The 27277-nt window shown below is 50.6% G+C and overlaps 1 protein-coding gene across 1 annotated transcript; it reads left to right on the forward strand.

Annotated features, from left to right (window-relative positions):
- The first annotated feature begins 225 nt into the window (after positions 1-225).
- On the forward strand, positions 226-25545 carry ALG9 (ALG9 alpha-1,2-mannosyltransferase). Its single transcript, XM_032709377.1, has 15 exons — positions 226-389; positions 791-929; positions 1111-1245; positions 1475-1545; positions 2087-2175; positions 2674-2809; positions 3157-3244; positions 3387-3492; positions 7733-7855; positions 9440-9594; positions 11672-11801; positions 12503-12650; positions 12804-12933; positions 15942-16072; positions 23472-25545. The coding sequence occupies exons 1-15, from the start codon at positions 226-228 to the stop codon at positions 23593-23595; spliced, it is 1869 nt and encodes a 622-aa protein (XP_032565268.1). The 3' UTR covers positions 23596-25545.
- Positions 25546-27277: the final 1732 nt, after the last annotated feature.

Here is a 27277-nt window from a genome sequence, read left to right on the forward strand (position 1 = left end):
GGACCATTTGTGCGGGACAGACACCGTGTGTGCGGGACAGACACCGTGTGTGCGGAACAGGGACCGTGTGTGCGGGTCACAGACGATGTGTGCGGGTCGCAGACACCGTGTGTGCGGGACACAGACCGTGTGTGCGGGTCACAGACGATGTGTGCGGCACACGCACCGCGTGTTCGCGCCGCGCGCTCCCGCCGCCCCCGCGCGCTCCCTTTGCCCGTACCCGTGATGGCGGCGGCGGCTTCCCCGCCCCGCCCGCCCGCGGCAGCGCCGCCCGCCCGCCCGGCCGTGCCCGTACCCGCCATGGCCGCCAAGGGGGCCCGGCAGCGGCCGCGGGCGGGCGGCGGGGAGGCGGCGGGGCGGCGGCCGGAGGCGGAGGAGCCGCGGGCAGAGTGGGTGTCGGGGCAGTGCCCGCGGGCAGAGCGGGTGTCGGGGCAGTGCCCGCGGGCAGAGCGGGTGTCGGGGCAGTGCCCGGGCGCTGCCGGCCCGCGGGGGTGGGTGTTTGGGCAGCCCCTTGCCCAGGGCGGTGGCGGAGATGCCCGCCCCGCATCTCCCCGGCCGGCAGGAGCCCCCCCGGTGCGGGCGGTGCGGGGCTGCGGTGGGGCGGAGGGTGATGCTGCATCCCTGGTACCCGACCCCCCCCCAAGGAAAGCAGCGCGCTCGCTGCTGGAATCAGCGGCTCAGATACGCTCCTCTGCCCTTTCAGTGTCGCTTGGTCTCGTCGCTGAGCCTTCCTGCTGCATATTCGTATTTTTTTAAATTTTTTTTTTCCCCCCCCTCCCCTTCGGATTAGATCATCCGGGAGCAAAGCGGGGCAAGTTTGGGCCCCCGAAGGATCAACAGCTTTCAAGTGTCTCATCTCGGCCAGGTTCTGTGCAGCCCTCCTGAGCAACATCTCTGATTGCGATGAGACCTTCAACTACTGGGAGCCGGTGAGTGGCTTCGTGCCCTTGGGATGTGGCAGCGTGTTCCTGGCCAGTGCAGATGCAGGTTTATTTAGAACCCCGTGCCAGTCTCTCAAAGAGGAATTTTTGTACTCAAGGATTCGGAGGTGGGAGATGGGAAGCTGTGTGATGCATGTTGATTTATTTCTTGATTTAATCTCCGTTGCAGACACACTACCTCATTTATGGGAAGGGGTTTCAGACGTGGGAATACTCCCCAGCCTATGCCATCCGCTCCTATGCTTACCTGTGGCTCCATGCCGTACCAGCCTGGTTCCATGCTCGAGTCCTGCAAACCAACAAGGTAAATCACGTGTGTGGAACCTGCTTTTGTGGGCAATAAACGTGCCTTTAGCCTGTGTGAAAACAACCGCTTTGTTTGTCGTCAGAGAGTTCGTGTTTACAAAACTCTCCTTGGTTGACAAACACCGACCTCCCTGGGAGGATTTCGGAGGGTTTGTGAGTTTCCCCCGAGGCTTTACAAGCCCATTTTGTGTCCTGTGCCTTCCTCACACTCCAACCATGTCTCCTAGGTCCTTATCTTCTATTTCCTCCGATGCTTCCTGGCCTTCCTGAGCTGCATTTGTGAACTCTACTTCTACAAGTGAGTGTTAGAGCCTGTCTGCAGTGAGTGTTTTGAGTGCCATGCACGGGAAATACGCTTTGAAGCTCATGTGTGGATTGGGCTGCTTTAAAAGTGAACCTTGAAAAATACGTGTTCTCATGATAACTTAATGGAATACTGGTGAGAATTCCACGATTAGGACAAAACTGTACTCTCAGAGCTGCCACCCACATCTCCACTCCAGCATTTTGCTGACTACACTCGTTTTCTCACCGACAGCAGCAAGCAGGGTGGGAGTGTTGTAGACTGAGCTCTGCTGGAGGAGAGTCTGGTGCTGTGTTTGCTTACCATAGTGAATTTTACTGGAACACATTAATTGTTGCTGTGTGTAATCCATCTGCCAGTGCTGTTTACATCCACTAAAAGCAGTAAATCCTTAACATACAATTATCTTGTCTAAGCTGGGTTAGACTCTGCCTCTTCGTTTGTGATTTTCAGACTGTTACCTTGCGTTTTTTCTGTTGGGAATAATCTGATTTTAAGGATCTTTTCGGTGTCCTTTTCCCTCTTGCTTCCTCAGGGCTGTGTGCAAGAAGTTTGGGCTGCACGTGAGCAGGCTGATGTTGGCCTTCCTGGTGCTCAGCACGGGGATGTTCTGTGCTTCTGCAGGTAGGTTTGATTGTAGCAGTGACTCTGAGAGTGACCTTGTCCCTGGAAACCAGAGGCAGGGCCAGAGAGAAGAGAAGCCACAGCTCTAACACATCTCTGACATTGTGTTATGGATCTCTGGTCTGTGTTTGTTGTGGTTGTGTTCTGCTGGAGGTGTTTCTCGTGGCAAGTGTGACAGAAGAAGTGTTGATTCACATTATGTTTTCTGTGTCGCTCTCTTACATGTTTCAATTTCCTCTTTGTTTCCTGCTTGTTTCTGCTGCTGCCTCCTGTCTCCTGGTTGTGCCTCTTAAACAGGGCCTTGACCTGCCTTCCTTGGACATATTTTAACCTAAGGAAGGAGGCTCTTGTTTTGGCACTGCCACTTGCCTTTGTGTCCTGTCCCCTCTGCCTTGCTGCGCCCGTTTTCCCAGCCACTGTGAGGCTTGTGTAAAACCCCTGCAGTAGGTATGAAGTGTGAGGGAGCTGGGCTGACCCCTTTCCTCCCTTGTGCTGCAGCTTTCCTGCCCAGCAGTTTCTGCATGTACACCACGGTGGTTGCCATGACTGGCTGGTACATGGACAAGACCTCTGTGGCCGTGCTGGGGGTGGCTGCTGGAGCCCTCCTGGGCTGGCCCTTCAGCGCAGCTCTGGGGTAAGAAAAGCAAAGCTGGGGAGTTTTGCGCTGTGTCAGATTTTTTTTGCCTGTTTGGGGAGAGTGCAGGGGTGGAGAGCTGGAGGAAAAAAGTCTCAGGGCCTGCCCGAGCCTAGGCTGTGCTACAGGCTTCCATAGCCCGAGTTCTTTGCTTCTGGAGGACTTAGGTTGGGAAGATTTCCTGGTATTAATACACTGGGAGAGTAAAACCTGAGCTGGATGGCTGGATGTGGAGTAGAAGCAGAGGCCAGTGAAGGGATGGTTCTCTCTCAGCTTGCTTTGGAGGGCAGGAGAACCTGCAGTGGGGAAAGCCAAGGTCTCCAGCTGACAGCTGGTCTCTCTTTCAGGCTTCCTATTGCCTTTGACTTGCTGATACTGAAGCAGAGGTGGAAGAGTTTCCTGAACTGGTGTGTGGTGTCATTGATCCTGTTTTTGGTAAGTGCCTGAAGCAATGCAGAGAGGGAATGGACTGGGCTTGTGACAGGAGGGATGAATTCCTTCAGGAAAATCACATGGAGCTTTAGTGCAGCCCAGCCAAAAGCTCCTGGCACTTTAACTAACAACTGCTTTCTTCCAGGTGCCCTTGGTGGTGGTGGACAGCTATTACTATGGGAAGCTGGTGGTTGCACCTCTCAACATTGTTTTATACAATGTCTTCACCCCTCACGGGCCTGATCTCTACGGTGAGTTTAAGATAACAAGCCAAGAAGGGAGTTGGGAGTTTTTCTTGCTACTGTGACACTCCCCAGCTCTTGATTGCCAACCCTTTTTCTGATGTACCCTGGAGCAAAAGCTGCCTGCAAGCTCCACAGGCTGCAGCTCCAGCTTCTGGACACGGGATGTCTCTCTCGAGCTGGGAATCCACAGGCCACTGTCGGGTTTCTCCACGCCGTGAGCTGGTGCTGCTTTTGTTCACTTCCCAGTTCTGCAAACCACCGAGAGGTGTCTCAGTGGCACAGCAGAGAGCTGGCAGTGTGTGGCTGCTCAGTGGGCACAAGGGATACCTGTGTGTGTTTGTGAGATTTGATGGAGTTCCTGGCTCTTGTTCTTCACAGCCAGGGTGCAGAAACCTTGGAAAAGTGAGTGGCAGTGCAGAGTCAGTAGTTTTTTCCAGTTCACATTGTGTGTCTGCAGTCCCAAGCCCATGCTGTGCCTTGGGAATCCCTTTACTTTTTGGCAGTGTGTGGCCTGGGCTTTGCCTGCCAGTGGGATCTGAGGGTGCCATAAGGCAAATCATCTGCCTGAAGGGGTTCCCTGATAACTGTGGGACCCAAATCCCAGCTCTGAGCCTCCAAGGCAGTGCTGGGAGTGCTGTTTGTTTGGGAGCTGCCACTGCACTCAGTTGTCCATGAAGAGTAAGGAAAATATTCCATTTCTTGCAGGGCTCCAGAGAGGCTGGGGGAGACCTCAGGGTGCAGAGTCCCTGCATCATCCCTGTCCTGAGCCCAGCCTGGTTTGAGCTGTTCCAGGAGGGATTGAGCAGTGCTCAGCAGCAGCCAGGCTCTCTCTGGCAGTGCCCTGCAGCCACATTTGCTGGTTCATTGGCAGGGCTGTTCTGGATGGTGCTGAGTGCTGATCTGTCACTTGTGCTGTGGCACAGCAGGGCAGCAGCTGCTTTGCCACGGTTCCTCCTCTCTGCAGGAGGGCTCTGAAGGCTGTTGCTGTGAGTTTTCTATAAGTAAACTCCAGGCCCTGTCTCTCTGATAGGTTTTGGCATGGGCCTGTGCCTGACCTTTTCCACACTGGTGCATGAGTTGTTTCCAGAAGCCTCCAGGGACCAGTCTGTTCTGAAGTGTTTTATTCATAGTGACATTCATATAACATCCTCAGGCTAGTAAAAGAGCCTGCTTGAAATTGCTCTTTAATGCAGCGTGGCCAGGACAGTGCTGTGTGTTTAGAGAGCCTCGAAACACTGGGGAGAAATAACCCCACCAGGGGAGGTGAGGGGCTGGCCAATCCCTCCAGGCTTTGGAGCTGGGATTTCCCAACTTTCACATGATGGGAGCAGAGTGACCAGCCCACAGCATCTTCAGTGTTTTGGAGACAAGGTTCAACTTCTTATTTTTCTTTTCTCTTTAGCAATACACTCCTTCTACATAAACACTGGCTGTGTTAGTATTTCCCTGGGGGAATTAGGTTTCTACAGCCAAGGGAGAGCAGCTTCTAAGCATATATCCCTAAGCCTGATTCTGAGACTTTGTGAGGTTTTTGCCTGCATGTGCTCTAAGAAATCCCAATTTGTGACCAGAGTTTTGCCCCACTTTCTGTGCCTGGAGCCTCAGCTGTGACTTGCAGTGTGATGGCACTTTGGGGAGCTTTGTTCAGCTTGGGCTGTTGATGTGACACCTTTGCTCTGCTGGGTCCTGGTTCTTCAACAGAGTGAGAATAAATGAAATGCAGCGAGCAGAGTGTTTGTTATACTAGCACTGAATCAGGCTTGCTTAGAATGAGGGCTGTGACTCATGAGCAAATTATTGCAGCTTAGTTACTGCTGAAGAGCTGAGCTGCAGCTCCTGCCTGCACCCAGGCTGGGCCCAGCACAGGGTGGGGCAGCTGAGCCTAAGCCTATTTTACAACTGCTCTGCTGTGGCCTCCCCATTGCTGTGGTCAAGGTGGTTTGTCCAGTTCCATCACCTTGGATGGGAGTTGGACCTCCAGGGTTGCTCCCAGAGCCTGTCAGATCCCAAAGGACAAAGCATTGTCTGGCTCAGTGCCTGACAGTACTTCCAGCTGGTTGTCCCCATGGAGCCATTGTGCCAAGAACTGGCTGGGCCACAGTGTTCTTCCCACTGCCTTCATCAGTCCTTCTCCTACAGCTCCAGCCTGGGGGACACTTGCAGGAACTTCCCTCTCCTGTCCTGCTCTGGAAGCACGTTCCCATCACTTCTGTGCATGGAGAGTTCCTCAGTGTCCCTCCATGCTTGAAGGATGCTGTTCTGGGTCAGGACTCCTTGTGTGCACTGGGGTTTTTCTTTTTTCACGCTGCAGTTCCCTCTCAGTTCACCTTGAGTCGTGTGGATAACAGGAATAAAAGCATTTTGCCCTGGGAGGCATCGAGCCTGAATGGCTCTGAATGGGTGAGTCACCACGACCCAGCCTATTGCTTTTTGCCTGCTGTGCACTGTTCTCCTCTCTCTTTTTCTTTTTCTATTTTTTTTTTCTTTCTATTATTTTTTTCTCCTCTACAGAGAAGAAAATCCCTCATTGGAGAAGGAGGGAAGGCTCCAGTGCTTAGTTTTTAGGGACGATTCAGTCACGCTGCAAAAAAAAAAAAAGTGAAGAAAGTAGCCTTTTTTCCTTAAAGCTGTGCTTCCCACCAGCTGATCTCTTTATTAGCAGCGTCCCTCAGGGGTGTGTTTGGATTATGGATTATTCATGAAGTGCCCTTCACTCTTGATCCCCAGGCTGCCAAGACTAGAAAGAGCCAATTTCCTTTGCTTTCCATGGGGCAGGTAGAAGGGTGACTGCATGGTCCCTGCTGCTATCCTTTAAAGATTTGGGGTTTACCTATAACTGCTGTTTGCTTTCAGTGCTAATAACTGAAGGTTTCCTATATGAACCTCGTGTAGGTTGCTTGGACTTGGCCTCAGTGACTCCAGGGACATTTTATGACATTCTTGGTGCAGCTTCTCCTCGAGTTTGGCTGTGGGAGCTGCAGAGGGTTCGGGTTTGGCTGTGGGAGCTGCAGAGGGTTCAGGTTTGGCTGTGGGAGCTGCAGAGGGTTCAGGTTTGGTTCTGGGAGCTGCAGAGGGTTCGGGTTTGGCTGTGGGAGCTGCAGAAGGTTTGGTTTTGGCTGTGGGAGCTGCAGAGGGTTTGGGTTTGGTTCTGGGAGCTGCAGAGGGTTTGGGTTTGGCTGTGGGAGCTGCAGAGGGTTTGGGTTTGGCTGTGGGAGCTGCAGAGGGTTCAGGTTTGGCTGTGGGAGCTGCAGAGGGTTCAGGTTTGGTTCTGGGAGCTGCAGAGGGTTTGGGTTTGGTTCTGGGAGCTGCAGAGGGTTCAGGTTTTCCTGCCTGCTCTGCCGCTGTCTGATTGATTTCAACGCGGACCCTTCTTTAAGTGGCTCTGATTGCAGGAAATTGCTGTGGCGTGTGACACATGTCACAACAGTGCAGTGATTAAAGCCCCCGCGTGTCATTTACTGACTGATTGAGCTAATCACACCCAGGGAGTGGGAAATGTGTGGAGAGGAACTGGCATTCCTCATTGTTAAGGGTTTTAAGCGTCCAAATAAATGACAGTTGGATTGGAATGTCTTTGAATTTACATCCTTGGGAGCTCGCAGCCAGTACCCAAGTGTGTCATGGTAGGAGGCAGAGCTGCCTTGCTTCTCTTTGAAGCGTATCTTAAATAGTTCTGACTCTAAGGAGGTACCAAAACTAGCATTTGGGTGAGCTTCAGTGGCTGAGTCTTTGTTGGGGTGAAGTGGGAATGCAAACTCTTTCTTCTTAATCCTTTTGAGAACATTTTCTGCCGACACTGAGTGTACATGGTCACTCCAGGATTATATGGCGTTGTGTGGTTTTGTGTTGCTCCCCTCTTACTTCTCTGCAGTTAGAAAGAATGAATTTGGAGTCAAGTTTCCTGGTTTTACACGTTTCCACCTCCACACCTTGCTTGTGTGGTCTTCCTGAATGTGAGGGTGAACCGTGTGTCAGAACTCTGCTGGGCTCTTGGGTTGAGCTGTGACCCAGGAGCAGTGTTGATGTTATATTGATATTGATTGTGACCCAATGAAAAAATAAGGAGGAAAATAATTTCTGAAAAGGAAGAAAATGAGGTTTCTCGGGCAGGTGTGGTTGTGAGATGCTCTGGTGCCCCTGTATTGCTGCTGACTAACTCTGGGAGTCGGGCAAAGCTGCTGCTCCATCCAGATGTCATCCCAGGCTTGTATTCCAAACCTCTTCTTTCCTTCTTCTCACCCTTTAGGTACAGAACCCTGGTCCTTCTACTTCATCAATGGCTTTCTGAATTTCAACGTGGCTTTTATTCTGGCACTGCTGGTGCTGCCACTGACCTGTCTCATGGAGTGTCTGCTGCAGAAGTTCCATGGTGAGTACAGGGCAGCTGGGAGAGAGCCAGGCACAGCCAGCCCAGACCTCAGCCTGGGACTGCAGGCAGAGCTTTAGCCTGCCAAAGAGCAGCTTTGCTTTGTTGGGAGCGAAACTGGGCTCAGCAAAAGTCTTTGGAGTAATAGGAGAGTTCCTGGAGCTCATTACTGAGTCCAGGATTGTTCCTTGCCTCCACCTCCAGAAGGACAAGGTGTTTTCAAGGCTGAATTTACCAATACCCAGAGCAGTTTAACAAGGGGTGTGGTACCCAACCCTCAGTCTGACATTTCAATAGTCTTAAGGGGGAAAGAAACTGTGTACCTGTTGTTTCCATCTGGTCTGCAGCTGGGAATGGGAACCTTTGGAATAACTGGGGAACGTTTTTGGGGTTGAAGTGGGCTCTTCTGTGCACTGTGAAAGGCACTCTTGAGCTCACAGGACTGAGCCCTGGCAGGACAGCCCATGCTTTGGGAAGTGTCCCCAAGGGTGTGGATATACTGAGAGCAGGAAAAGGAGGAACCAGAATATTCCCTGCTTCACGTTGGGCTTTTTCTTAAATAAAATGACATCAGTTTAAGCACATGACATTTGGTAAGGGACTCTGGAGAGGAAGTGTGAATTCTTCTCTGCTGTTTTCCTGAGGAAGATTCATCAAGTGTCAGCAGCAGCCTCCAGATTCATCAGTCCAGTCAGTGCTTTGCTCTCTCTCTGATTTTTTTTACTGAATACAAGAAGGAGAAATATCATAATCCCCCATGAAAATGTGTGTTAACGGGTGTTTGCTTGTATCTGTTCCTTGGCTATGACTGACATACTGTCAGGAACCAGTGAAAGCTCAGTAGGAGATCCTGTAAATGCAAGATTTCCTGCTGTTCACTTGGTGTTCTTGTGCTTAACAGCGGGAGCGATTCTGCCAAGTGCTTTGTTCACATTGTCTGTGAAATGCCGTTGGCTTAATTGCTTAACTCTGCTGTTGGGAGTAGTAAGGGGGCAGAGAAGGGACTGCAAATTGTCAGGCAGTGCAGAACCCTCCTCAGTGTGACTGAAATTCAGGGTAATTGTTGTTATTTTTGAATCAGTTATTTCCTCTGTTAAGCAGAAGGCGCCTGAGAGACCTCTCATGCTGTTATTTTTGTAATGAGGCAATGAGGGTTGTGGAAACTTCAGTCCACAAACAAACCTTTGTAAGGGGAGAGGGGGATCCAGGGGAGATCCTTTCTGATCTTTGTATGTACAATACCCAGCAGGAGATCTGCTTCTGACTGCCTGATTTGTCAGTCCTTGGTGGGTTTTGTCTCTTCCTTGGGTTCAGTGATGCAGTCCCTTATTTTCTGTCCTCCTAAATCTGTTGGAGTTGTTAGTATTGTAGGAACCTGTAAAAATTCCCTGATGGAAATTCTGTGCTGACTGTTTGGGCATGTTTCCTGGATTTCAGCAACGTGGGTGCTCAGAACAGGCTGTGTTTGTGTCTGAAGGACACGGTTTGGGTCTGGAGAAGGGGCTTGGAGGGTGAGATGTGACTGTGCAAGGGAGGGGAGTGGGTTAAACCCCTCATTTCTTGCTGCTGAGTTTCTGTTTCTCCCAGTTCAGAACCTGGGCCGTCCCTACTGGCTGACCCTGGCTCCCATGTACATCTGGATCCTGATTTTCTTCAGCCAGCCCCACAAGGAGGAGAGGTTTCTCTTTCCCATCTATCCCCTCATCTGTCTCTCTGGTGCTGTGGCTCTCTCTGCTCTCCAGGTAAGTTTTAGTGGAACATGGTTTTAGAATTAAGGTCACACCTTTAGGAAACCTGATTTCCAGCTGATTTCTTTTAACATTGCTTCCCAAAGTTTGGGGACACCTGCAGAATACCTGTGCCTGTGGCACAGTTCAGGACTGTCCTGTGCATAGCTTTGGATCATCATCTTTAATCTGTAGCTGGTACAGTTTAATATTTGAACCACGTTTCGTGGACAGGTGTTGAAACTGTGGAAGCAAAATGCTCAGCCCTTCTGGTACTGAAGTGTTGCTGATTTTACACATTAAACCACAATCTTCCTGTGCAGGTTGACTGAGAGTGTGTGGAAAACTATTATCCCTCTGTAAGATGTGATGTAAAAGCAAAAATATTTGAGATTTCCCTCCTGAGTGTCATACAGAATGAGCTCAGCTGATAATTCTGGATTTGAGTGCAGCAAAACCAGATCAAATTTCATGGCTTTATAAGGTGATCCCATCAGGAGCTTATCCAGGATTGTCTGAAGTGATAAATAGCTGAGAATATTCCCTTGCCACTGATTATTTCGTGTTGGCTTTGGGTTGTTCTCCCATCCCCAGTGGGAATTCCTGGTGGGGAGCAGTTGAGGTGTTGTGGTGCCAGCACAGCACAACACCCAGGGGATGCCATGAGGGTTGGTGACTTGGTGACAGCACTGGGGCCTCCTTTGTCTGGTGGTCTGGGCAGGAATGTGGGTGTGTAGGATTCTGGTGAATCCTTCACTGGCTTGAAAAAGGAAAAGTGATGTTGTTTAGATGCTGGGAAACTGCGTTGGATACTTGGAGGAGCCAAAACCTGGATGTTTAGTAAATATCTCTTGAAGCACTTCACAGAGCAAAGCACTAATAGAGACTGATATAAACCTTCCCAGAGTCAAAAATATTCATCTTCCCCTGTTCAAAAGGCTCAGGAATGCAGCCATTAGTCCCTGCCTGAGCCTGTTCCTGCTGTTTGGCCTCGTCCTGCTGTTCCTCCTGTGTCCTGCTGAGCACCAGTGGCAGCTCCTGTCCTGGGCTCCCCACCAGCACTGCCTGCACCCCTCAAACCTCTCACTCCTCCCTCCTGACTGCTCATCTCCCATCACTGCTGGTGTTCCAGTGCCCACCTGGAGTCCCCCAGCTGAGTTTCAGTCCTTGCACCCATCCAGGACTGAGCTCCAATGTCAGCAGCTTTGTGGCTCTGCCTGTCACAACATCACAGGGGGCTGGTTTGGGACCTTTGCCAAACATGGCTTTAGAAAAAATCCAGTGTACATTTCTGCCCTGCATTTTTTAGCACTGCTGGATGACATTTTGCCCAGTATAGAGTGTCCAGCTGGGAACTGAGAACTGATTGCCCAGCAGCAGTCCAGGCTGGTCACTCTGCTCCTCCAAACCACGTGGATGTGACTGTCATGAGGAAAATGCAAACAGGACTAGAGCAGCAGAAACCAGCTGAGGATAGGAAGTGAATAACCAGAAAGGCAGAGCAGGAGGGAGGGCCCAAGCCAAGGACTGGATGTATTTCCTTCTGAGTGTCCCCAGAAAGGCTTTTACATTTAAAAAAAACCCAAAAGGCTTTTCCTTTATCGGTTTCAGAGTGGCTTTGTGTGTTCTTTCGTCCACTTCAGAGCTGGAGTTGGTGCAGGCAGGGTAAACAACTGCAGGTCACCCAGGAAATCTGGGTCATGGAGCTCGTGTTGGAGAGAGAGTCAGTGCAGGCTGGAAAATGAGGTCTGGCTGTGCAGGGCAGTTCTGCAGTGTCTGAAAGGTGCTCCTGCCTCACCTGGGAACAACCCAGCTGGAGCACTGCTAGAGAGCACTTCACAGCTTTGACCTGAAGCCTGCCTGGGGAAAAGAGCTGAGAACTTCTTTAAATACCCTGGATTTAACTTAAAAAATGTGACTGAATTTCTGTGCGTTTCGATGAGCCCGAATTAAAAAAAAAAACAAACAAAGAACAGAGACCTGGAGGGAGATGCAGCCACTGCTGCAAGGTCCTCATGGAAGACAGGATCTTGCTAAACAGATTTGGAGTAATTTTATGTCGTCTTATTTTTCTTTTTCACTCTCTCCTCAGAAATGTTACCACTTCATATTCCAGCGGTACCGCCTGGAGCACTACACGGTCTCCTCCAACTGGCTGGCCCTGGGCACCGTCTTCCTCTTCGGCCTTTTGTCCCTGTCCCGCTCTGTTGCCTTATTCAGAGGTTGGTATTTTACAGGAGGTTGGTGTTTTGCACCTTCTCTGTGCTTTCCTGGGCCTTTGGCTTGGCACAAGTTGTGCTGCTTCGATTCCGGCGGCGGGTAAAACTAAGGAATCTCCAAAAGTTTGGATGTCGTTGCTGCAGGGAGGGGAATAAGCTTTAATTAATTTAATCACCATTAATGAGTGGTTATATATGTGTGTGTCTACATGCACATTCATCCATACATATGTATATATTCACATATGTATGAATAAACCACTGGAATTACATCACTCACAAATCTGCCCCTCACCTTCAGCCAGCACAACTCTACTGATACAAAAATGTGCCCAGACTGGTATTAAAGCAGAGACTTCAGCTTTCAAATACTTGAAACAGCATTTTCCCCATGTAAAACTTGGAATTGGGTGCATATGTCCTTAATGGAGACGGATTGGCCATGGTCCTTAAGAACCTTCTGGAATGGGAGCCATGCAGTGAGCCTTCCCAACCTCAGCAATATGAGTTTGGGTTTTGGTGGCCACTGCCAGGACAGGGAAATGTGAATAAAGAATCTATGCTGAAAAGAATCCAGCCACTTTTTAGCACAGACCAGTTCATTTGTTCAGGAAGTTACCAGTTACATGTGAACGAGCTTTCTGTAGGCTTTCCAAAGCAGCCACATAAATACCCCTCTTATTCTGATTTTCTGCCTTGCACAGGCTACCACGGGCCCCTGGACCTGTACCCAGAGTTCCACAGGATTGCCACTGACCCCAGCATCCACACAGTGCCAGAGGGGAGGCCAGTCAACGTGTGTGTGGGGAAGGAGTGGCACAGATTTCCAAGCAGCTTCCTGCTGCCAGAGAAGTGAGTGGCAGCAGGTTTGGTTTGGTGAGGGGCACTTCTCCTGAGTGTTGTGGGGGTGACCCTCAGGTCTCAGCTGGCACCAGCAGGTGTCCTTGGCTGTGCCTCTGGTGTTCCCCACACAGAGTGTCACTGGATTTTCCCTGTTCCCTGCAGTTGGCAGCTCCAGTTCATCCTGTCGGAATTCAGGGGCCAGTTGCCCAAACCCTTTGCCAAGGGCCCCCTGGCCACAAGGATCATTCCCAGTGACATGAACGACCAGAACAAGGAGGAGCCATCTCGATACGTGAGGATTCTGTTCCCATTTCCTTTTCCTTTCCTCGCTGTGTAATCCCTTACCTAACTGCATGATTACTGTATAATTTGGATTAATATCGTGCCCGTGGCTGGGTCTCCCTAATTTGTTTCCTGAGGGGAAGTTACAGAACAAAAATTATCCCTCTGCAGCCCTGGGAAATTTCCCCATTGATGTGAATGTTTTCTGTTTGAATTTCATCTGCCCATTTAAAGGCATAAGAAAAGAAGCAGAAGCAGTGATAGTTCCCAGTTGTTGCAATTTTGGGTTCAGCATGCAGTGTGTGAGCACAGGAAGGTGAACTGAATGAGTAGTTTGAAGTCCCCCACAGAAAATATTTTGAAATTTTGCTCTGTACTTTCATGTCTTTTTAAATATAGAAGGATTCATCACATTTGCAGCTGAGAAGGAGGAACTTAATTTGGAACTCCACTGAAACAATTGCATCAGTGATTTCAGTGGGGATCATTTAAGATAATGTACACTGGTATTATTGATTGATGCTTTTAATGTCTGTATTGTGTTATCTAAACAAAAGCAGTGCACACATATGAATATTTTAAAATTATATTAATGATATAAAAATAATTTAAAATTATTCTTTAAAATTAACAGGTTCAATCTTGGCAATCTGCTGGGTTAAATCTCCCTTCTTTTGAGGCTCATTATGCAGTTACAGGAATGGGAAGGAGGCGTGTTCCCACCTGAGAGGAGCTGTCTGCTGCAGTGCATTTAATTTATGAAATCTTTAACTGTGGCATATTTTTAGCACAGACAGCTGGCTGGTGCTCAGCCTGTGACTAATGGAGCAAAACACACTTTTGTTTCATGCTTGCTTCTTAATGTCACCCTACAACTTGGTTATTCCTCAGGCAACCAAAAGGGCCCAGAACATTAAAAAATTAGCCACTGAATGTTAATTTTAAATTTGGGTTTAAGGCTTTGACTTCTGACCTGCCAGTAGCACCAAGAGCTCAAGGCATTTTCTTGAGTTGAGTGAGCTTAGGAGTGCAAGCACACCCAGATTTAAATAAAAAAAAAATAAAAGGACTGTGATAGTGAGTAAATCTAAATAGCACAAGTCTGTTGGCCATTTAAAGGGGAGAAAACAAATGGTTCAGGAGGATTGTCTGAGCCATGGAGCTTCAAACCCATTAATGGCTTCAGAAATGGGGCTGATCTCGTCGTTTCAGGTGCAGGTCTCTGTTCCTGCTCTGATGGAAAATGGAAGGGTAAATCTCAGTGTTTCTGTTGCTATGAGACACTGGGGAGAAGAGTTGATTTGATCTTGTTTTGCAGTTCTTCCTTCCCTAATCACGTTGAGCAGCACTTGCCTTGCACTTGTCCTACCAGGGAGGTGCATTTGTCCCTGAAGCTGCTGAGAAGGAGATGAGGAGCATTATTTCCTACAGAAATGTGTCCAAGCAGGAACAGCAGATCAGGCCTAAAAGCTGAAACTGTTGACAACAACTGACTTCAGAGGAAGTTTGGGGTGTTTTGACCACTTTCTTTTCACTTGTAGCAGCCCTCCAGAGCCCAGTGAGAGACAGCAGCAGCTGTGCCCTGAGCTCCAGCTCTCTGCTGTGCCCACTCCTGTTAGTCAGGGTGGCACCAAATTTAGCTCCCCCACCACTCAGCACTGCAGTTGCATCAAAGAAAGAGGGAGTGGGAGGAGGAAAAGGAAAGGAGAAGCGAGGAGGGTGGGATGTGATTTAGAAATCCCCTGCAGCTTTGTTCACTGAATGGTTTCTTTGCACAGGGAAACGTTTCGAGGTCTGTGCATCACCAAAGCCTCCTGTAAATGCCCAAATAAATGCACAGGTGCTGTGTTGGCCCTCTGACCAGGATGAATGTTGTCCTTGGCTTCAGTGCAACTTCTAGGAATGCTCTGTGTTCACTTGGAACTGTACAAGGGAAATCTTTCACCTGGCATTTTAAGTGCCTGCCCTTCTAGGGGAGAATTTAGAATGTGAGATTAGTCTTAGTGCTTGAGGCAGTAACTTGCCTTTCTCTGAATGATTCTACATCACTTACAGGAAAACTTGGTTAGTGCTTTGGGAGTCTTTTTGCTAATGAGCCAGAACCTCTCCCAGGGCCTGGAATGTTCTTCTCACACAGTGCAAGGAGTGGATTCAACATTCTCCTCAGCCGAGTTTCCCAGGGTGTAATTTCATTTGCCACTGAGCTGTGATGCCACAGAGCCATCTGCTATCCACCTAATTAAATTGTTTTCAGCCTAAATCGTTACATTAAACCCCAAAGGTGCTTCAGAAGAGTGATTTCAGGCATGTCCAAGGAAGTTTGCAATCAGATTCTGTGGGAGATTACAAGACTTGCCGTGGGATGACAGGACTAAAGCCCTCAAATGCTGTGAGCTCTGCAGAGTTAACAGGCTGGGGGGGTTGTGTGACCCTTGTGGGGTCTGTGTGTATTCAAATGTTGCTCTGTGTGTGTAGCCAGATGAGCTGGAATTGTGTGCAACTGGTTGTAAAAGGCATGAAAAATGAGGTGAGCAAGTGATTTCTTTTGCAGGAGGCTGTCAGATGGGCATGAACCAGGAAAAAGGTTCAGTGCAGACATCAGGAGACATTTCTAACCATAAAGACAGCGAAGTGTTTTGCCCAGGGAGCTTGTGGAGTCAGCATTGTACAAAGTCCTTAATAGCTAATTAGACAACCACTGAGAAAAGCACCAACAGAATCGGTTCTGCCACCTCTGTGACTTGACAGTTCCCCAGCAAGGGAAGCTGGCAGTGGTCCTGCCTCAGAGAGGGACCTGAGGATGCTCCTCCTGGGAGAAAGCAGCCTGTGTTCCCCCAGAAAGGTTTTGCTTGAGAAGGTTCAGAACAGGTTACCGTGTATCCTGCAGGAAGCCTTTCCCCTGCTGCTGGAAATTTAACCCTCTTCCCATTGCTAAGTAACATAACAGCCTGTATAAATAAACACATAGAGCCAGGAACCCGCAGGAAATAAAGCACAAGGATGTCTTTCTTTCTGCAGATTGACATTTCCAAATGCCACTACCTGGTGGACTTGGATACAGCAGCTGAGACCCCCAGGGAGCCCAGGTATTCCTCCAACAAAGAAGAGTGGGTGACCATTGCCTACAAGCCATTCCTTGATGCTTCCAGGTATGCTCTGCACGTTTGGGGGTGAGGGCTGGCAGGGCTGGGCTGTCTGCTTGCAGGAGGAGCTGTGCACAGGGAGGAGAGAGGGTGACAAATGCCAGTTTGAAGTCCAGTTTCCAGTAAGGGCAGCTTGCTGGCCACAGTGGAACCTTTGTCAGACTTGTGCCTGCAATATTATTTATGACCTAAGAGGGTGAAACCAGCTGAGGAGGGTGGTGAGAAGGATTATTTTTAAAAAGAATCCTCCCTGTGCACTCCTTGCTGAAGCAGTGTTTTTTGGTTTGCTCTCCAAAGAAGGGAGGTGGATGTCATCTCCTCCCAGCATCTCCTCCCAGCAGACCTTTGAATCTGCTGCTTTGTTTCAGCCAAACTCAAGGCAGGTACAAGTCAGTCTCAGAGGGCATGAGCTCTTACAGGCTTCATGAAAGCTGGCAGACAGAGAGAGGGGGCAGTCAGCAAGGGCACACCTTTCTTAGGCATCAGAAAATCCACGCAAGAGATCCCTGTTAGAATCTGTCCCTCATTAGTTCTGCTGCTCACTGAACAACTTGCCTGTGTGTCTGAACAGCAGTTCCTGTGAGAAGCAGAGGTTGGGTTTGCTCTCCTCCTGGCTGACAGGGGGTGAAGTCGGGGCTGTCAAACTGGGAGTGTTGTTAATACAGCCCTGCAAACACAGAAACCCTCAGCTGTGAGGGGGAGGTTATTTAGCCATTGAAAGCTTTGGTCATGTCGTTGTCATACCAGGACAGAGGGGCTGACTGGAAAAACCTCTGTAAAAAACCCACCCAGGGTTCAGTGCCCTCCTGTTTTCTGTGGGAGAACTTATTACTTCCTAGTACAAGGACCCTCCAGGGAGTGGGGCTGGTAAAGGCAGCTGAGCAGAGAGGAAGAGTGATAATAATGATGGAGCAGCTCCCAGGGGAGCTCTGATGTTCCCAGCCTGCTGACACAAACAGGTTTCCTTGGCAAGGCCTTTCCTGGACGATGTTTTCCAAGAGCCCTGCTGTTACATTTGGGCAGGGCTTCAGGAAGGGAGAACGAGGTGGCCAAAGAGTCTTATTAGTGAGGGAAGAGAAGCATCTGCACAAGAGTTTTGCAAAGGACTCCTCGTGCAGAGTGTGTGCCCTTAAATGTGCGTTTCTGCTTTGAAGGCACCTTGGTGTGTTTTTAGAGCTGGTTTATCTTGCTGTTCTCCACTGAACAGCCAAGCTTTGATTGGTTGGACCTGATCTAAAGTCCTTTGAAGTCAGTCAGGTCCAGATGAGCCTTTAAGACCCCTTGGGTTAACCCTGGGGCTGTAATTTGCTGGGGGTGCTTTAGAGGCAGCTCTGCTGCAGAGGTTCTACCTGCCTGATGAAAGCCAAGTGAGTTATTCTGGGGTGACTGACTGTCTCACAGACTTCTCCAGGATGTCCTGGATTCTCTGTGGCTTCTTTCAACACAGAATTCCTCATTTTTCCTGTGCTTGGCTGATGTTTGGTCGAGGGGGAATTGGTCTGTCTCACGGGCTTTTTGGGTTATTGCACTTCCAGCCCCCATCCATCGCCTCTGAATTTTTGATTAAAGCTCATGTGGGATGTACCACAAACCACTGCTGTCTCTCCTGAACCCATTTCAGATCCCCTGAGAGGCTCGGTGCTGAGCTGAGTCCTTGTCACTCTCTTCTCAGCTTTAGTGCTGTTTCCATGTAGCCACTGACATTTTTCTTCCTTCTTTTTTCCCCCCTTCCTTCTTGATAGGGGAATTTCCCTACTTACAGCTAAAACCCCTGCATCCTGCCAGGCATCCCTGGCTGGCTGGCCCTCAGGAATTTGGCTGAACACACAGGTGGATGTGGTGGTGGAGCTCTGCTCTTCCAGGGGAGATGCTGTCAAAGCACTTCCTGCCAGACAAGAGGCTGGAAACTTATTCCCAGGCTTGGCACTGAAAACCTGTGCAGTCATTTTGATTTGATTTACGATGCTGTGTGTTGCATTTAGATCCTCCAAACTCCAAGATCCCCAAGCAGTGTGTTGCTGGCTGGCTGAGGATCCCTGCAAGCCTGCAGCCAGACTCCAGTAGCCCACTCAGTTCTGTGTGTGGTCCCTCACATCTGCCTTGGGAAGGGAGGCTGCTCGTGGCTGTTGCTGCTGGAAGTGATGCCTTGGCTCGTTGTAGCAAAGGCATCATCTCACCGTGGAGCAGCAGCTTGTTGTGGGAAGCTGGGAGTCACAGGGAGATCCTGGGACTTCAGAGCTCTGAGCCTGGTGATGGTGAGATGGGAAAGGCAGAACATGAGGGATGGGAAAGGGGAGCAACTGCCTGGCTGAGCAGTGACAGATCATCTGAAGGTGAAGGGGATCATTCTGGCTGCTGTGTCCTCCTTGGCAAAAGCTGCTGCATCTGTGGGAAGCTGGGATAGAAGAGGGTTTGCAGAGCATGTCCCAGGAGGAGATGAGGAGACCGGGCAGCCCCATCCTCAACCCTGTGGTGTCACCTGTCAGCCTCCCCTGCTCCCATTCCTGTCATTCCCGGGGCTGTTCCTTATCAAGGCAGCACAGCTGGAGCAGAGGGGAGCTGTGGTGCCTTCAGCAGTGGAGGAGGCCAGGTTGCCATGGCAGCAGGGCTGATTTCCATCCCTGCTGTTCCCACCTCCTGCAGTTCCAAAGGCTGAGCTGTGCCCCGGCACAGACCTTGGCAGGGGGGGCAGCTCCAGGGCACAGGGCTGGGAAGGACTGGGAGGGCCTGGGCTCACCCAGGGGGTATCAGTGACTCTGAGGGGGGAGAGAACCAGGTACATCTCCCCAGCTTGTCTCCCTGAACCTGTTCCCCCTGGAGAGGAACAATAAGGCAGGAGCAGCTGCCCAGCAGTGGGCACAGCTTCCCAGAGCAGCTCAGGGTCCAATGAGGAACAGGGAGAACAAACCACACAAGGCCTGATCTGCCCTGTTTTGAGCCAGCGTGGCATTTAAAGGTGTCACAATTACAATTGGATGCTGCAAAAAAAGTCAAGGCCCCTTTTGCCAGCTCATCCACAGCAGCAAGGGACATTGGAGAGCAGCTCTCTTTGCACTGCATTTCTCATCATTGTTGTCATATATATTTTAATTTCTGTCTGTAATTAGGCCCTTGGAGAAGAGGCAGGGTGGATGAGTAACTAGGGGGCTCAGTGGGATTTGGTGTTCCCATGACTCTGCCCTTAAACCCTCCCTGTGTTGCAGTTTCCCATTTGGGCCAAAGGCTTGTTAGGTCCCCACTTATCTCCAGGAGCTTGTTGGCAATGCATGAAAGAGTAAGGAGCTTAAACTTCAGAACAGCAGGGACAGGTAAATACCTTTGCATTGTTTTGCACCCAAGTGCTGGGATTTTGCTGCAACATCCATATAAAGGTTTCCCATGGCAAACGTTCACAGTCGGGCTGTTGAGCTCCGAGTGCGTCAGAGCATTTCTAAAATAAGGCAAGTGTTGTTTGCTTTGGTTTTCTTCCCTGAGTGTGCTTGAGTTGTAACCTCCATCAAATCTTGGGGCTCCAGCAGTTCCCAGCAGGGGCAAGGACCCAGGTTTTGCAGCAGGTTGGCAGATGAGGGGGGCAGTGGCAGCCCTGCCTGGTGGTTCAGTGAGGTGCCAAGGTCTGGCTCACCCTGCAGAGCCAGGCATTAACTCTTGTCCTTGTGTGGAGATGGGAAAATCTCATTTGCAGATCTGGTGTCTGTCTGTCTGTGGCTGCAGCAGCCTCTCTTGCAGCAGCAGTGCTGGCTTTGTTTGCCACCCCAGCCAGCCAGAGGGTTCTCTGAGGGCATCCCTGGTGCCTCAACACTGTTCCAGGGATGCAACAAGTACTTCTGCAGTCCAGGAAGGTGTTTGCAGCCCTGACAGGGGAGCAGGTGTGGAAATCCCAGCAAAAGCATTTATGTGGCTTGGTTTGATTTTGATTTTGATTTGAGACACCAAATTTGGGCACTGCTGCCTGTCTGAGAGTTGAGAAATCCGTTGTTCTGCTGCAGGGGAGCAGTGACACAGTTGTAACAACAAGTTGTGTGCTAGAAATGAGTGAGCTGGAAGGATCCCAGAGCCAGTAGATCTCTGGGGAGACCTTCCCAGGGTCAGGCACACAGGTTGTAGAGGCAGTGAAGCTGCATCAAGAACTCCTTTTGTGCCCCAGAGTGCTCACATTTCTGAGCGTGTCCCTTCCCCCCTCACCAGAGTGACACATCCCTCAAATCCAGCACCTGCTTCCACACAGTGGTTTGGAAATGTCTCTTGCTACCTATGAAATAAGTGTAAAACCACTATGAAAAATGCAGCTTTGTTTTTTTTTTTTTAATAAAAGCTGAGGAGGAACAGAAGTGTCCCTTGGAGCTGGGCTGTGAGGGGAGCTGCCAGGGGAGATTTCAGGTTTGCAGCTCTCAAAAAAAACCCATCAAGCACCTCCCCACCCAAACCCAAACTGCAGCTCTTGTTCTTTGAAAATAAATGACCCCAACAGCTCAGTTCACTCCTGCTGAACTGGAGGCTTCTGGGACTCACTGTGAGTCTCCCATTGACGTCAGCAAGTGCAAATGTAAATCTCAGCTGGCTCTGATAAATGGTGCTGCTAATTGAATTAGAGAGCACTCCAAGCCACCAGCTAATTATGCTCCTCAGGAAGCTGCTTTGCCAAGGTCCATTTAATTCTATATTGGCTGAGTGCTCCGAAATCTGGCACAGAAAAAGGGGAAATATATCACAGCTCCCCACTGAGGAGCACATATTTCTCCAGCTCTTTAGGCTGAGCCGTCTGCTTGCTCCAAACACTTGGATTTTCCGTCAAAAAAAAGTAAAATTCTTAGTGCAAAGTGAACGATTGGGTCACCTTGTTGGAGGATATCAGCACCCGGGTGTGACAAGGGGCTGTCTCATTCCCTGTGTGTTGCTGGAGTTGTTTTCCCTGCTTCTGTTTTACAAGGGGAAGTAAGGAATGGTTTAAATTACCTCTGAGGTGCGTGTTGGTGCAAAATGTGGCACCTGGAGGAAGTGCAAACATTAATGGGTTTGCAGAGAGCTTTGATCCTGAGCTGCCTGTGTGTGCCCGTGGCTGGGAGGCACTGGGTCCTTCCTGCCCCTGTGGTTCAGCTTCCTCCTGCCTCTTCCTCCTGCCTCTTCCTCCTGCCTCTTCCTCCTGCCATTCCCTTCTGCCTTCTCCTGCTCCTTCCTGGATTCTGCTGTCCCTGGTGGCTGCTGCTGTTCTGTGTCAGGCTGTGAATTTGGGAGTGGGGGCTGGAACACCTTCCCTCAGTGTTTGCTTCCATCCCATTCCAGCCTCCTGTGGCACCACCAGAACAGGAATGTTGAGCTGCTTTCCCTCAAGTCCAGTGGGTCTCTGACAGAAATAGGCTCAGCACCAAACAGCTCTGCTGGGCTTAGTGGTGACTGAGCAGCCCTGGCTGAACTGGGAGCTGCTGGGAGTGCTGCACTCCTTCAGAATCCAAAAAAACTGGGCAGTCAGACCCCTGGAGTGCTTGTGGCCTTGCTACCAACGTGCTGCTGGGGAGCTGAGTGCTGATGAAGGCTCCACACAATCCCAGTCTCTGGGGGACAAATTTAGAAGCAAATGCAAATAGAACATTCTATATATTCCCTGTCATCTGTCATCCCAGCCCCTTCCATGTGCCATCTGCTGTCTGAGGTTGCTGAGCCTGACGAAGTGAGGTGACAGGAGGTAAAGGTTCCCTGTCTGACTTGAAAGCTCTGTCATGACTCCCTGAGCTGTGGGAGCATCAGCAGCCCTGGGAGAACCAAAGCAGGGCCCTGCTCTGTGCAGTCCCAGCAGCAGAGAGAGCAGCCTCGTGCTTGTGTCCAGCCTGAGTCTCTGTTTCAGTGAGAAAGTTGCTGCTGGACAAAGCCTGACCTTACAGCTCTGTCCTGGAGCAGATCTGTTGGTGACACCATTCACCATATCCAGGCTTTTTTATCATGGGCTTTTTTGGCAGGTGTGATTCTCAGAGCAGATGAATGTGACTGTGTTTTTAAGGTGCTCTGCCGATGCAAGTAGGTACCACCAGGCTTTTCCTGGATGGTTCCAAGGTGCAGGAGATCCAGGAGCTGCTTGTTCTCAGCTGGATCACAGCAGGGCTGTCTAAGAAGCCTGGGAGCCTCCAGGGAGATGCAGCTCCCAGTGGCAGTTCCTGCCATTGTTCTTTGGCCCGTGTTTTTGAAAGATGTCCAGTGCTGCCTTACAGCAAAACACAATTCAGCTTTCTCCTGAGAAAAAGTGGCTTGAATTGGATGTGCAGAACCTTGGCTGTGCTGCCAGCAGAGCTGGGTGGATTGCAGTGACCTGGGTCTCTGTGCCATCCCTGACCACCCAGCAGATCAAATCCTCCAACAAATTCATCTAAAAGACATAAAGAGATAAGATGCAGTGCTGAGGAAGCAAAACTCTGCCCCAGCCCCTGGTTTCAGCAAGTTGCTCAAATTTCTGAAGCTTTGCAGGGTTCAGTGCCGTTCATTACCTTCATCCACTGCACGTTTAAACCTGGGTTTTACTCTTGGATTACTCAGTGAGAGAACACACAACATTCACAGTGTGCCCAGCCAGCAGAGCTCCAGCAATTAGCAGCCAAATGAAAGGTACTAATTTCATGCAGCCATTAAGCCCTCCATGCTCGAGTGCTCCACTGGGCCAATTGTTGGAAGTGTTGGGATTGCTGGAACTGGCAGGGCATGGGGTGGGAGCTGGCAGCCTGCAGCACCCTGGGCTTTGGAGCACTCCAGCCCTCCTTAATTCAATACCCTCAGCACGAGAGCAAAGCTCCAAAATGCCAGTGCCCAGCAAAGCTTCTGCTCCTCAGGCATGTGGGGGGGGAATGGGCAGCCAGAAAGGTGGGGTAGGAAAGAGGAGATGCTGTGGTGTGTCAGGGCAGGGTCAGGATGGATCTCAGGGAAATTGAGATCTAATTCTTCCCCCAGAGGGTAGTTGGGCACTGACCAGGCTCCCCAGGGCAGTGGGCACAGCCCCAAGGCTGCCAGAGCTTCAGGAGGGTCTGGATGATCCTTTGGGGCACAGGGGGTGACTCTTGGGGCTGGGCCTGTGCAGGGCTGATGGTCCTTGTGGGTCCCTCCCAACTGAGCACATCCTGTGACTCTGTGAAAAGCAGCTTTGCACCTTCCCAGAGTGCCCTGAGGAGCAGGACCTGCCTGGCTGGGTGACCCCAAAGGCCCCCTGGCTGCTTTTTGGATGTTGATATCTGGGATCTAAGCTTCTTTCAACAATTACACCACCTTTCCTGCCCTCTCTCCCCCTTAATCCTGCTGGAATGGATGGTGGATGGTGGAAGAACTGGTCAGGCTGCTGCTCTGTGGTGATGGCACAAACCAGCTTTGGTCCTACCAACAAGGAGAAAACTGGGCATTTAAGGGTGATTTTCTCCTTTCTTTTTTCCAGGTCCTCGAGGCTGCTGCGAGCATTCTACATCCCCCTCCTCTCTGAGCAGTACACGTGGTACTCAAACTACACCATCCTGAAATCCAGGAGGTCCAGGCAAAGCAGGAAAAAGATGGGAGGCTAGAACACACCTGGGCAGCCAAACCAAAAGCATCTGCTGACACTCTTGGACAGCTGCCCAGGCCATCTCCAGTTCCCTTTTTGAAAGACTGGGCTCCTGAGAACTCCCTGGCAAAGACCTGCCCCGGGGTGCTTTGGCTCTGCAGCTCCAGCCAGGGGGAAGGTGCATCCTCTGCTCTCAGTTCCCACTGTCAGGGCTCTGCTCTGCCCACAGCAACGTGTTGGTAAGAAGCCATTTGAAAATCCAGCAGCCACCCGTGGATGTGTTATCCCTGCTGCTCCCTGGGTTGCACTGGAAAAGAGAAAAATGGAAAATAAAAAGGAATAATGACAGGATGAGGCTCTGCTCCAGGTTGCAATCTGGCACTGGGAAAACCTCAGCTTCTCTCTGTCTCTCTCCTGCCCACCCCTCCAGTGTCCCTCCTCTGCTCCAGCAGTGCTTTCAGTCACCTAGGGACTTTTTTCAGGTAACAGTGTTCAGGAATTTTCCTTTTTCTTAAAAACAAAAAGTGGTGGGGAAGAGGAAGAACCTGCCTGACAGTGAACTGAGATGCACTGAGTCTCAAGGAATCGTGCACCACAGAGAAACAGCCTGAAGTTGCTTTGTCCAGGAGACACTTTCAAGGATAAACCTGTGCTTTTGGGAGAAAAAAACCCCCCAAACTTAGGAACTGAGACAATTATCTATTTAATGGGATCAGAGTGTTTGTGTTATCTGTGAAACCAAGTGTTTGTTTGCTATTTATAATAATTTTTTCAAGATACCTGTAACATCCTTTCAATTCTAGACTACAGCATCTTAAAAATTCTGAGATCCTCCAGAGAGGAGAAGGATTAATTTATATATATATAATTTTTTTTGCAGTTCTGTTTCCCAGAATAGACAGTGTGTGTTACATGGGTCTCATGTGCTTCAGAGCCATGTTGTGCTTGTTATGTCTCCATTTTCAAACGTGCAGTGTCCCAGGCTGGATGAAGGGGGTTGTTTTCACTCGCATCCCTGGAATTTTTGGGGATGGGGTGGCACGAGAGGGAGTTCTGCCCAAGCTCTGGGGTTAGACTGGGGTGTGTGTGCAGTGCCAGAGCAGGTGGGTCAGGGATTTAGGTGCTGGGGAGCTGTTTGGATGCAAAGAGAAAAGCAGGAGCCTCTGAGAACACGGATGTTGGTCCAGGAGCAAAGCTCAGGGCTGGACAGGACTCGTGGGCAGGGGGGGAAGGACAGGCTGGGATCCAACACAGCACTGCTGGGACCAAGCAGGAGGAGCTGGATGAGGAGCAAGGCCTGGCTTCGGTCTGGAAGAGGCTCTGAATGCCCTGCATTGCCTTGAGGAGGTTTTTGGGGGGCATTGTGCTCTGCTAAAAGCAGCCTACAAACATGGGATGGTCACAGCACGGAAATGCAGCTCCCTCCCATTGCACCCCCCTGGATGCAGGAGCAGTTTGGAGCTGAGGCTCCACATTCCAGCTTTGAAGACTTAGGGAACTGTGTGTGGCATCTCAGCCTGGACCATCTTCAGGGAAACGTCCCCCTGTGCAAACATCACCCTCCATCAGTGTCAGAGGTGGAGCTTTGAGGTTTTCAGCCCACAAACTGGTGTTTGGGGTGAGCTGGTCTGGGGGGTCAGAGCCAGGGTGACATCAGTGTTGTGGTGCCTGTGTCCAGGTCTCCCCCCAGCTCTTCCCCTCAGAGGAGTTCACACAGGGCTCTCCACAGCCAGCAAATCAAAACCAAAACTCTCGCCCTGCTTGTTGCCTCTTCCCTCGCTAATCCCTGACCTTAAATCAAATAAAGAAACAAATCCCCGACCTTAAATCAAATAAAGAAACAAATGCAGTTGAAGGACTGGTTGCACCTCTCTCTGGTGCTGTTTGTGTGACTGTTCCATGTTGTCATAGCTCATAACCACATGTTTAATGTGAAAAGACAGTGCAGTAAATATCCATTTTAAATGACTCTGGCTGCTCCACCTTCCTTTCCAGTTGGATTCCTGTTTTGGGAGTGGTGGTGGGGAACTGAAAACCTGACAACAGTCAGGAGTTGATCAGTGCTTTCCAGAGGGATGCAGCAAATGTTTAGTTCCTGGGAGTAAGCAGGGGCAATCCATCAATCCCAGCTGAGACCACTGGGAACGAGGTGGTGAAGTGGCTGCTGATGGTGTTTGCAGCTGAAGGCCTGAGCCCCAGGTGAGGTTTGGGGCAGGAGATGCTCAGGCTGCCCTCATTTCCCCATCACTCCCAAGTCAGGACTGTTGCACTCTGTGCAGAGCTGAGCTGAAGCAAAAAGCCATCGATAACAAGAAGGTTTTTGGGAAATAAAAGAGACTTGTGGAGTGGGAGCATCACGTCCTGAGGAGCACACTGCAGGCACTGCCTGCCTGGCTCAGGTTTGCCTGGATGAAAGTCCCTGTTTTTTTGAATGCAGGTGATGGATGTGAAGAGGATGATGCCAAAGGGTGGAGCTGCATCCAAAAAACAAAGCATTTTCCTGGGAATGGTCAAGCTTCTCTGTGTTCCCCCCCAGCCCAGGCTGGTGCCCAGTGGCATTGCTGTGGCACTTGCCCTCCTGGATGAGCAGAGGGGGATTCTCTGGGGAGTTTGCTCTGCCCTGGGTGGAGATGGAGAGGCTGCCAGTGAAGAGCAGGGTGGGGAGCTGAGCCCTGCAATCCTTCTGCCTCAGAACACACTGTCCAGGTGCTGCCCAGCCCAGCCCAGCCCTGTTCTCTCCCTTGGACCAACAGGAGGCTGTTTTGACCGTTCCTGTTTTCAACCCTCCCCTCTGCCTTGGCTGGGGAAGCTGCACTTTCAACACGTGTCTGAGTCAGCAGGAAACAAATCCAGGGCCACTGGATGTGGGGTTTGTGGGGGGGTTCAGGAGCAGTTGCCCACAACACTGCCAGGTCTGGTTTGACACCACTGGTCGAGGCGTGGTGGTGACACTCTGCAGACGTGGGGTTTCGCCTTGGTTTTGGGGACAGGTGCCTTCCCACATCCCTGACATCCTTGGCTTCCCACCTTCCCAGCTTCTGGGGAATGTGCTCTCGGGACAGGCAGGAGCTTTCCAGCAGCTTTATGCAATGCTGGCTGAATCACACAATAAACAAGCCCAAACCCTATTATTAGACTTTGGAAACTGCTGCCTTAGAGACAGGTTTGCTTATAAATATCCATTATTTTCTCCCTGGCTCCTCACTAGGGAAGCTGGCAGGGAAAAGGGATCTCTGCTCCTCCAGAGTCTGCCTGCCCCTGCTGTCTTTGCTTCTTCCCACCTGAGCTCATCCTCCTCTCCCTTCCAGCTTCCCAAGCTCCAGCTGTGGGAATGGGACACCCTTTCCAACGTCAAGCAGCCTTCTCCCCATCCCAAATCCAGCCAGCATGGATCCCCCGGCATTGCCACCTGCTCTGTGCCTCTGGCAGCTGTTTGCAGCAGTGCTGGAGCTCTGGGGTGTTTTATCAGCCCTTGCAGGGATGGTTTGCTGTTTTGTGAGCTCAGGAGTTGCCCCAGGGAATTGGATTCAGCTTTTTGTCAGAACCCAGGGCTCCTCTTCTTCCCTACCCTTGTTGGGTAATGCTGTGCTGCACAAAAAACCCCAAAGCTGCTCAGACACCCTGTGACATTCTCTGTGTAAAACTGGGGCAGGGACTGAATAGCCAGGACACGCTGTAGGCTTGGAGGAGGGATAAATGAG

The sequence above is a fragment of the Chiroxiphia lanceolata genome, chromosome 23 (genome assembly GCF_009829145.1).
Source record: "Chiroxiphia lanceolata isolate bChiLan1 chromosome 23, bChiLan1.pri, whole genome shotgun sequence".
Lineage (NCBI taxonomy): Eukaryota > Metazoa > Chordata > Aves > Passeriformes > Pipridae > Chiroxiphia > Chiroxiphia lanceolata.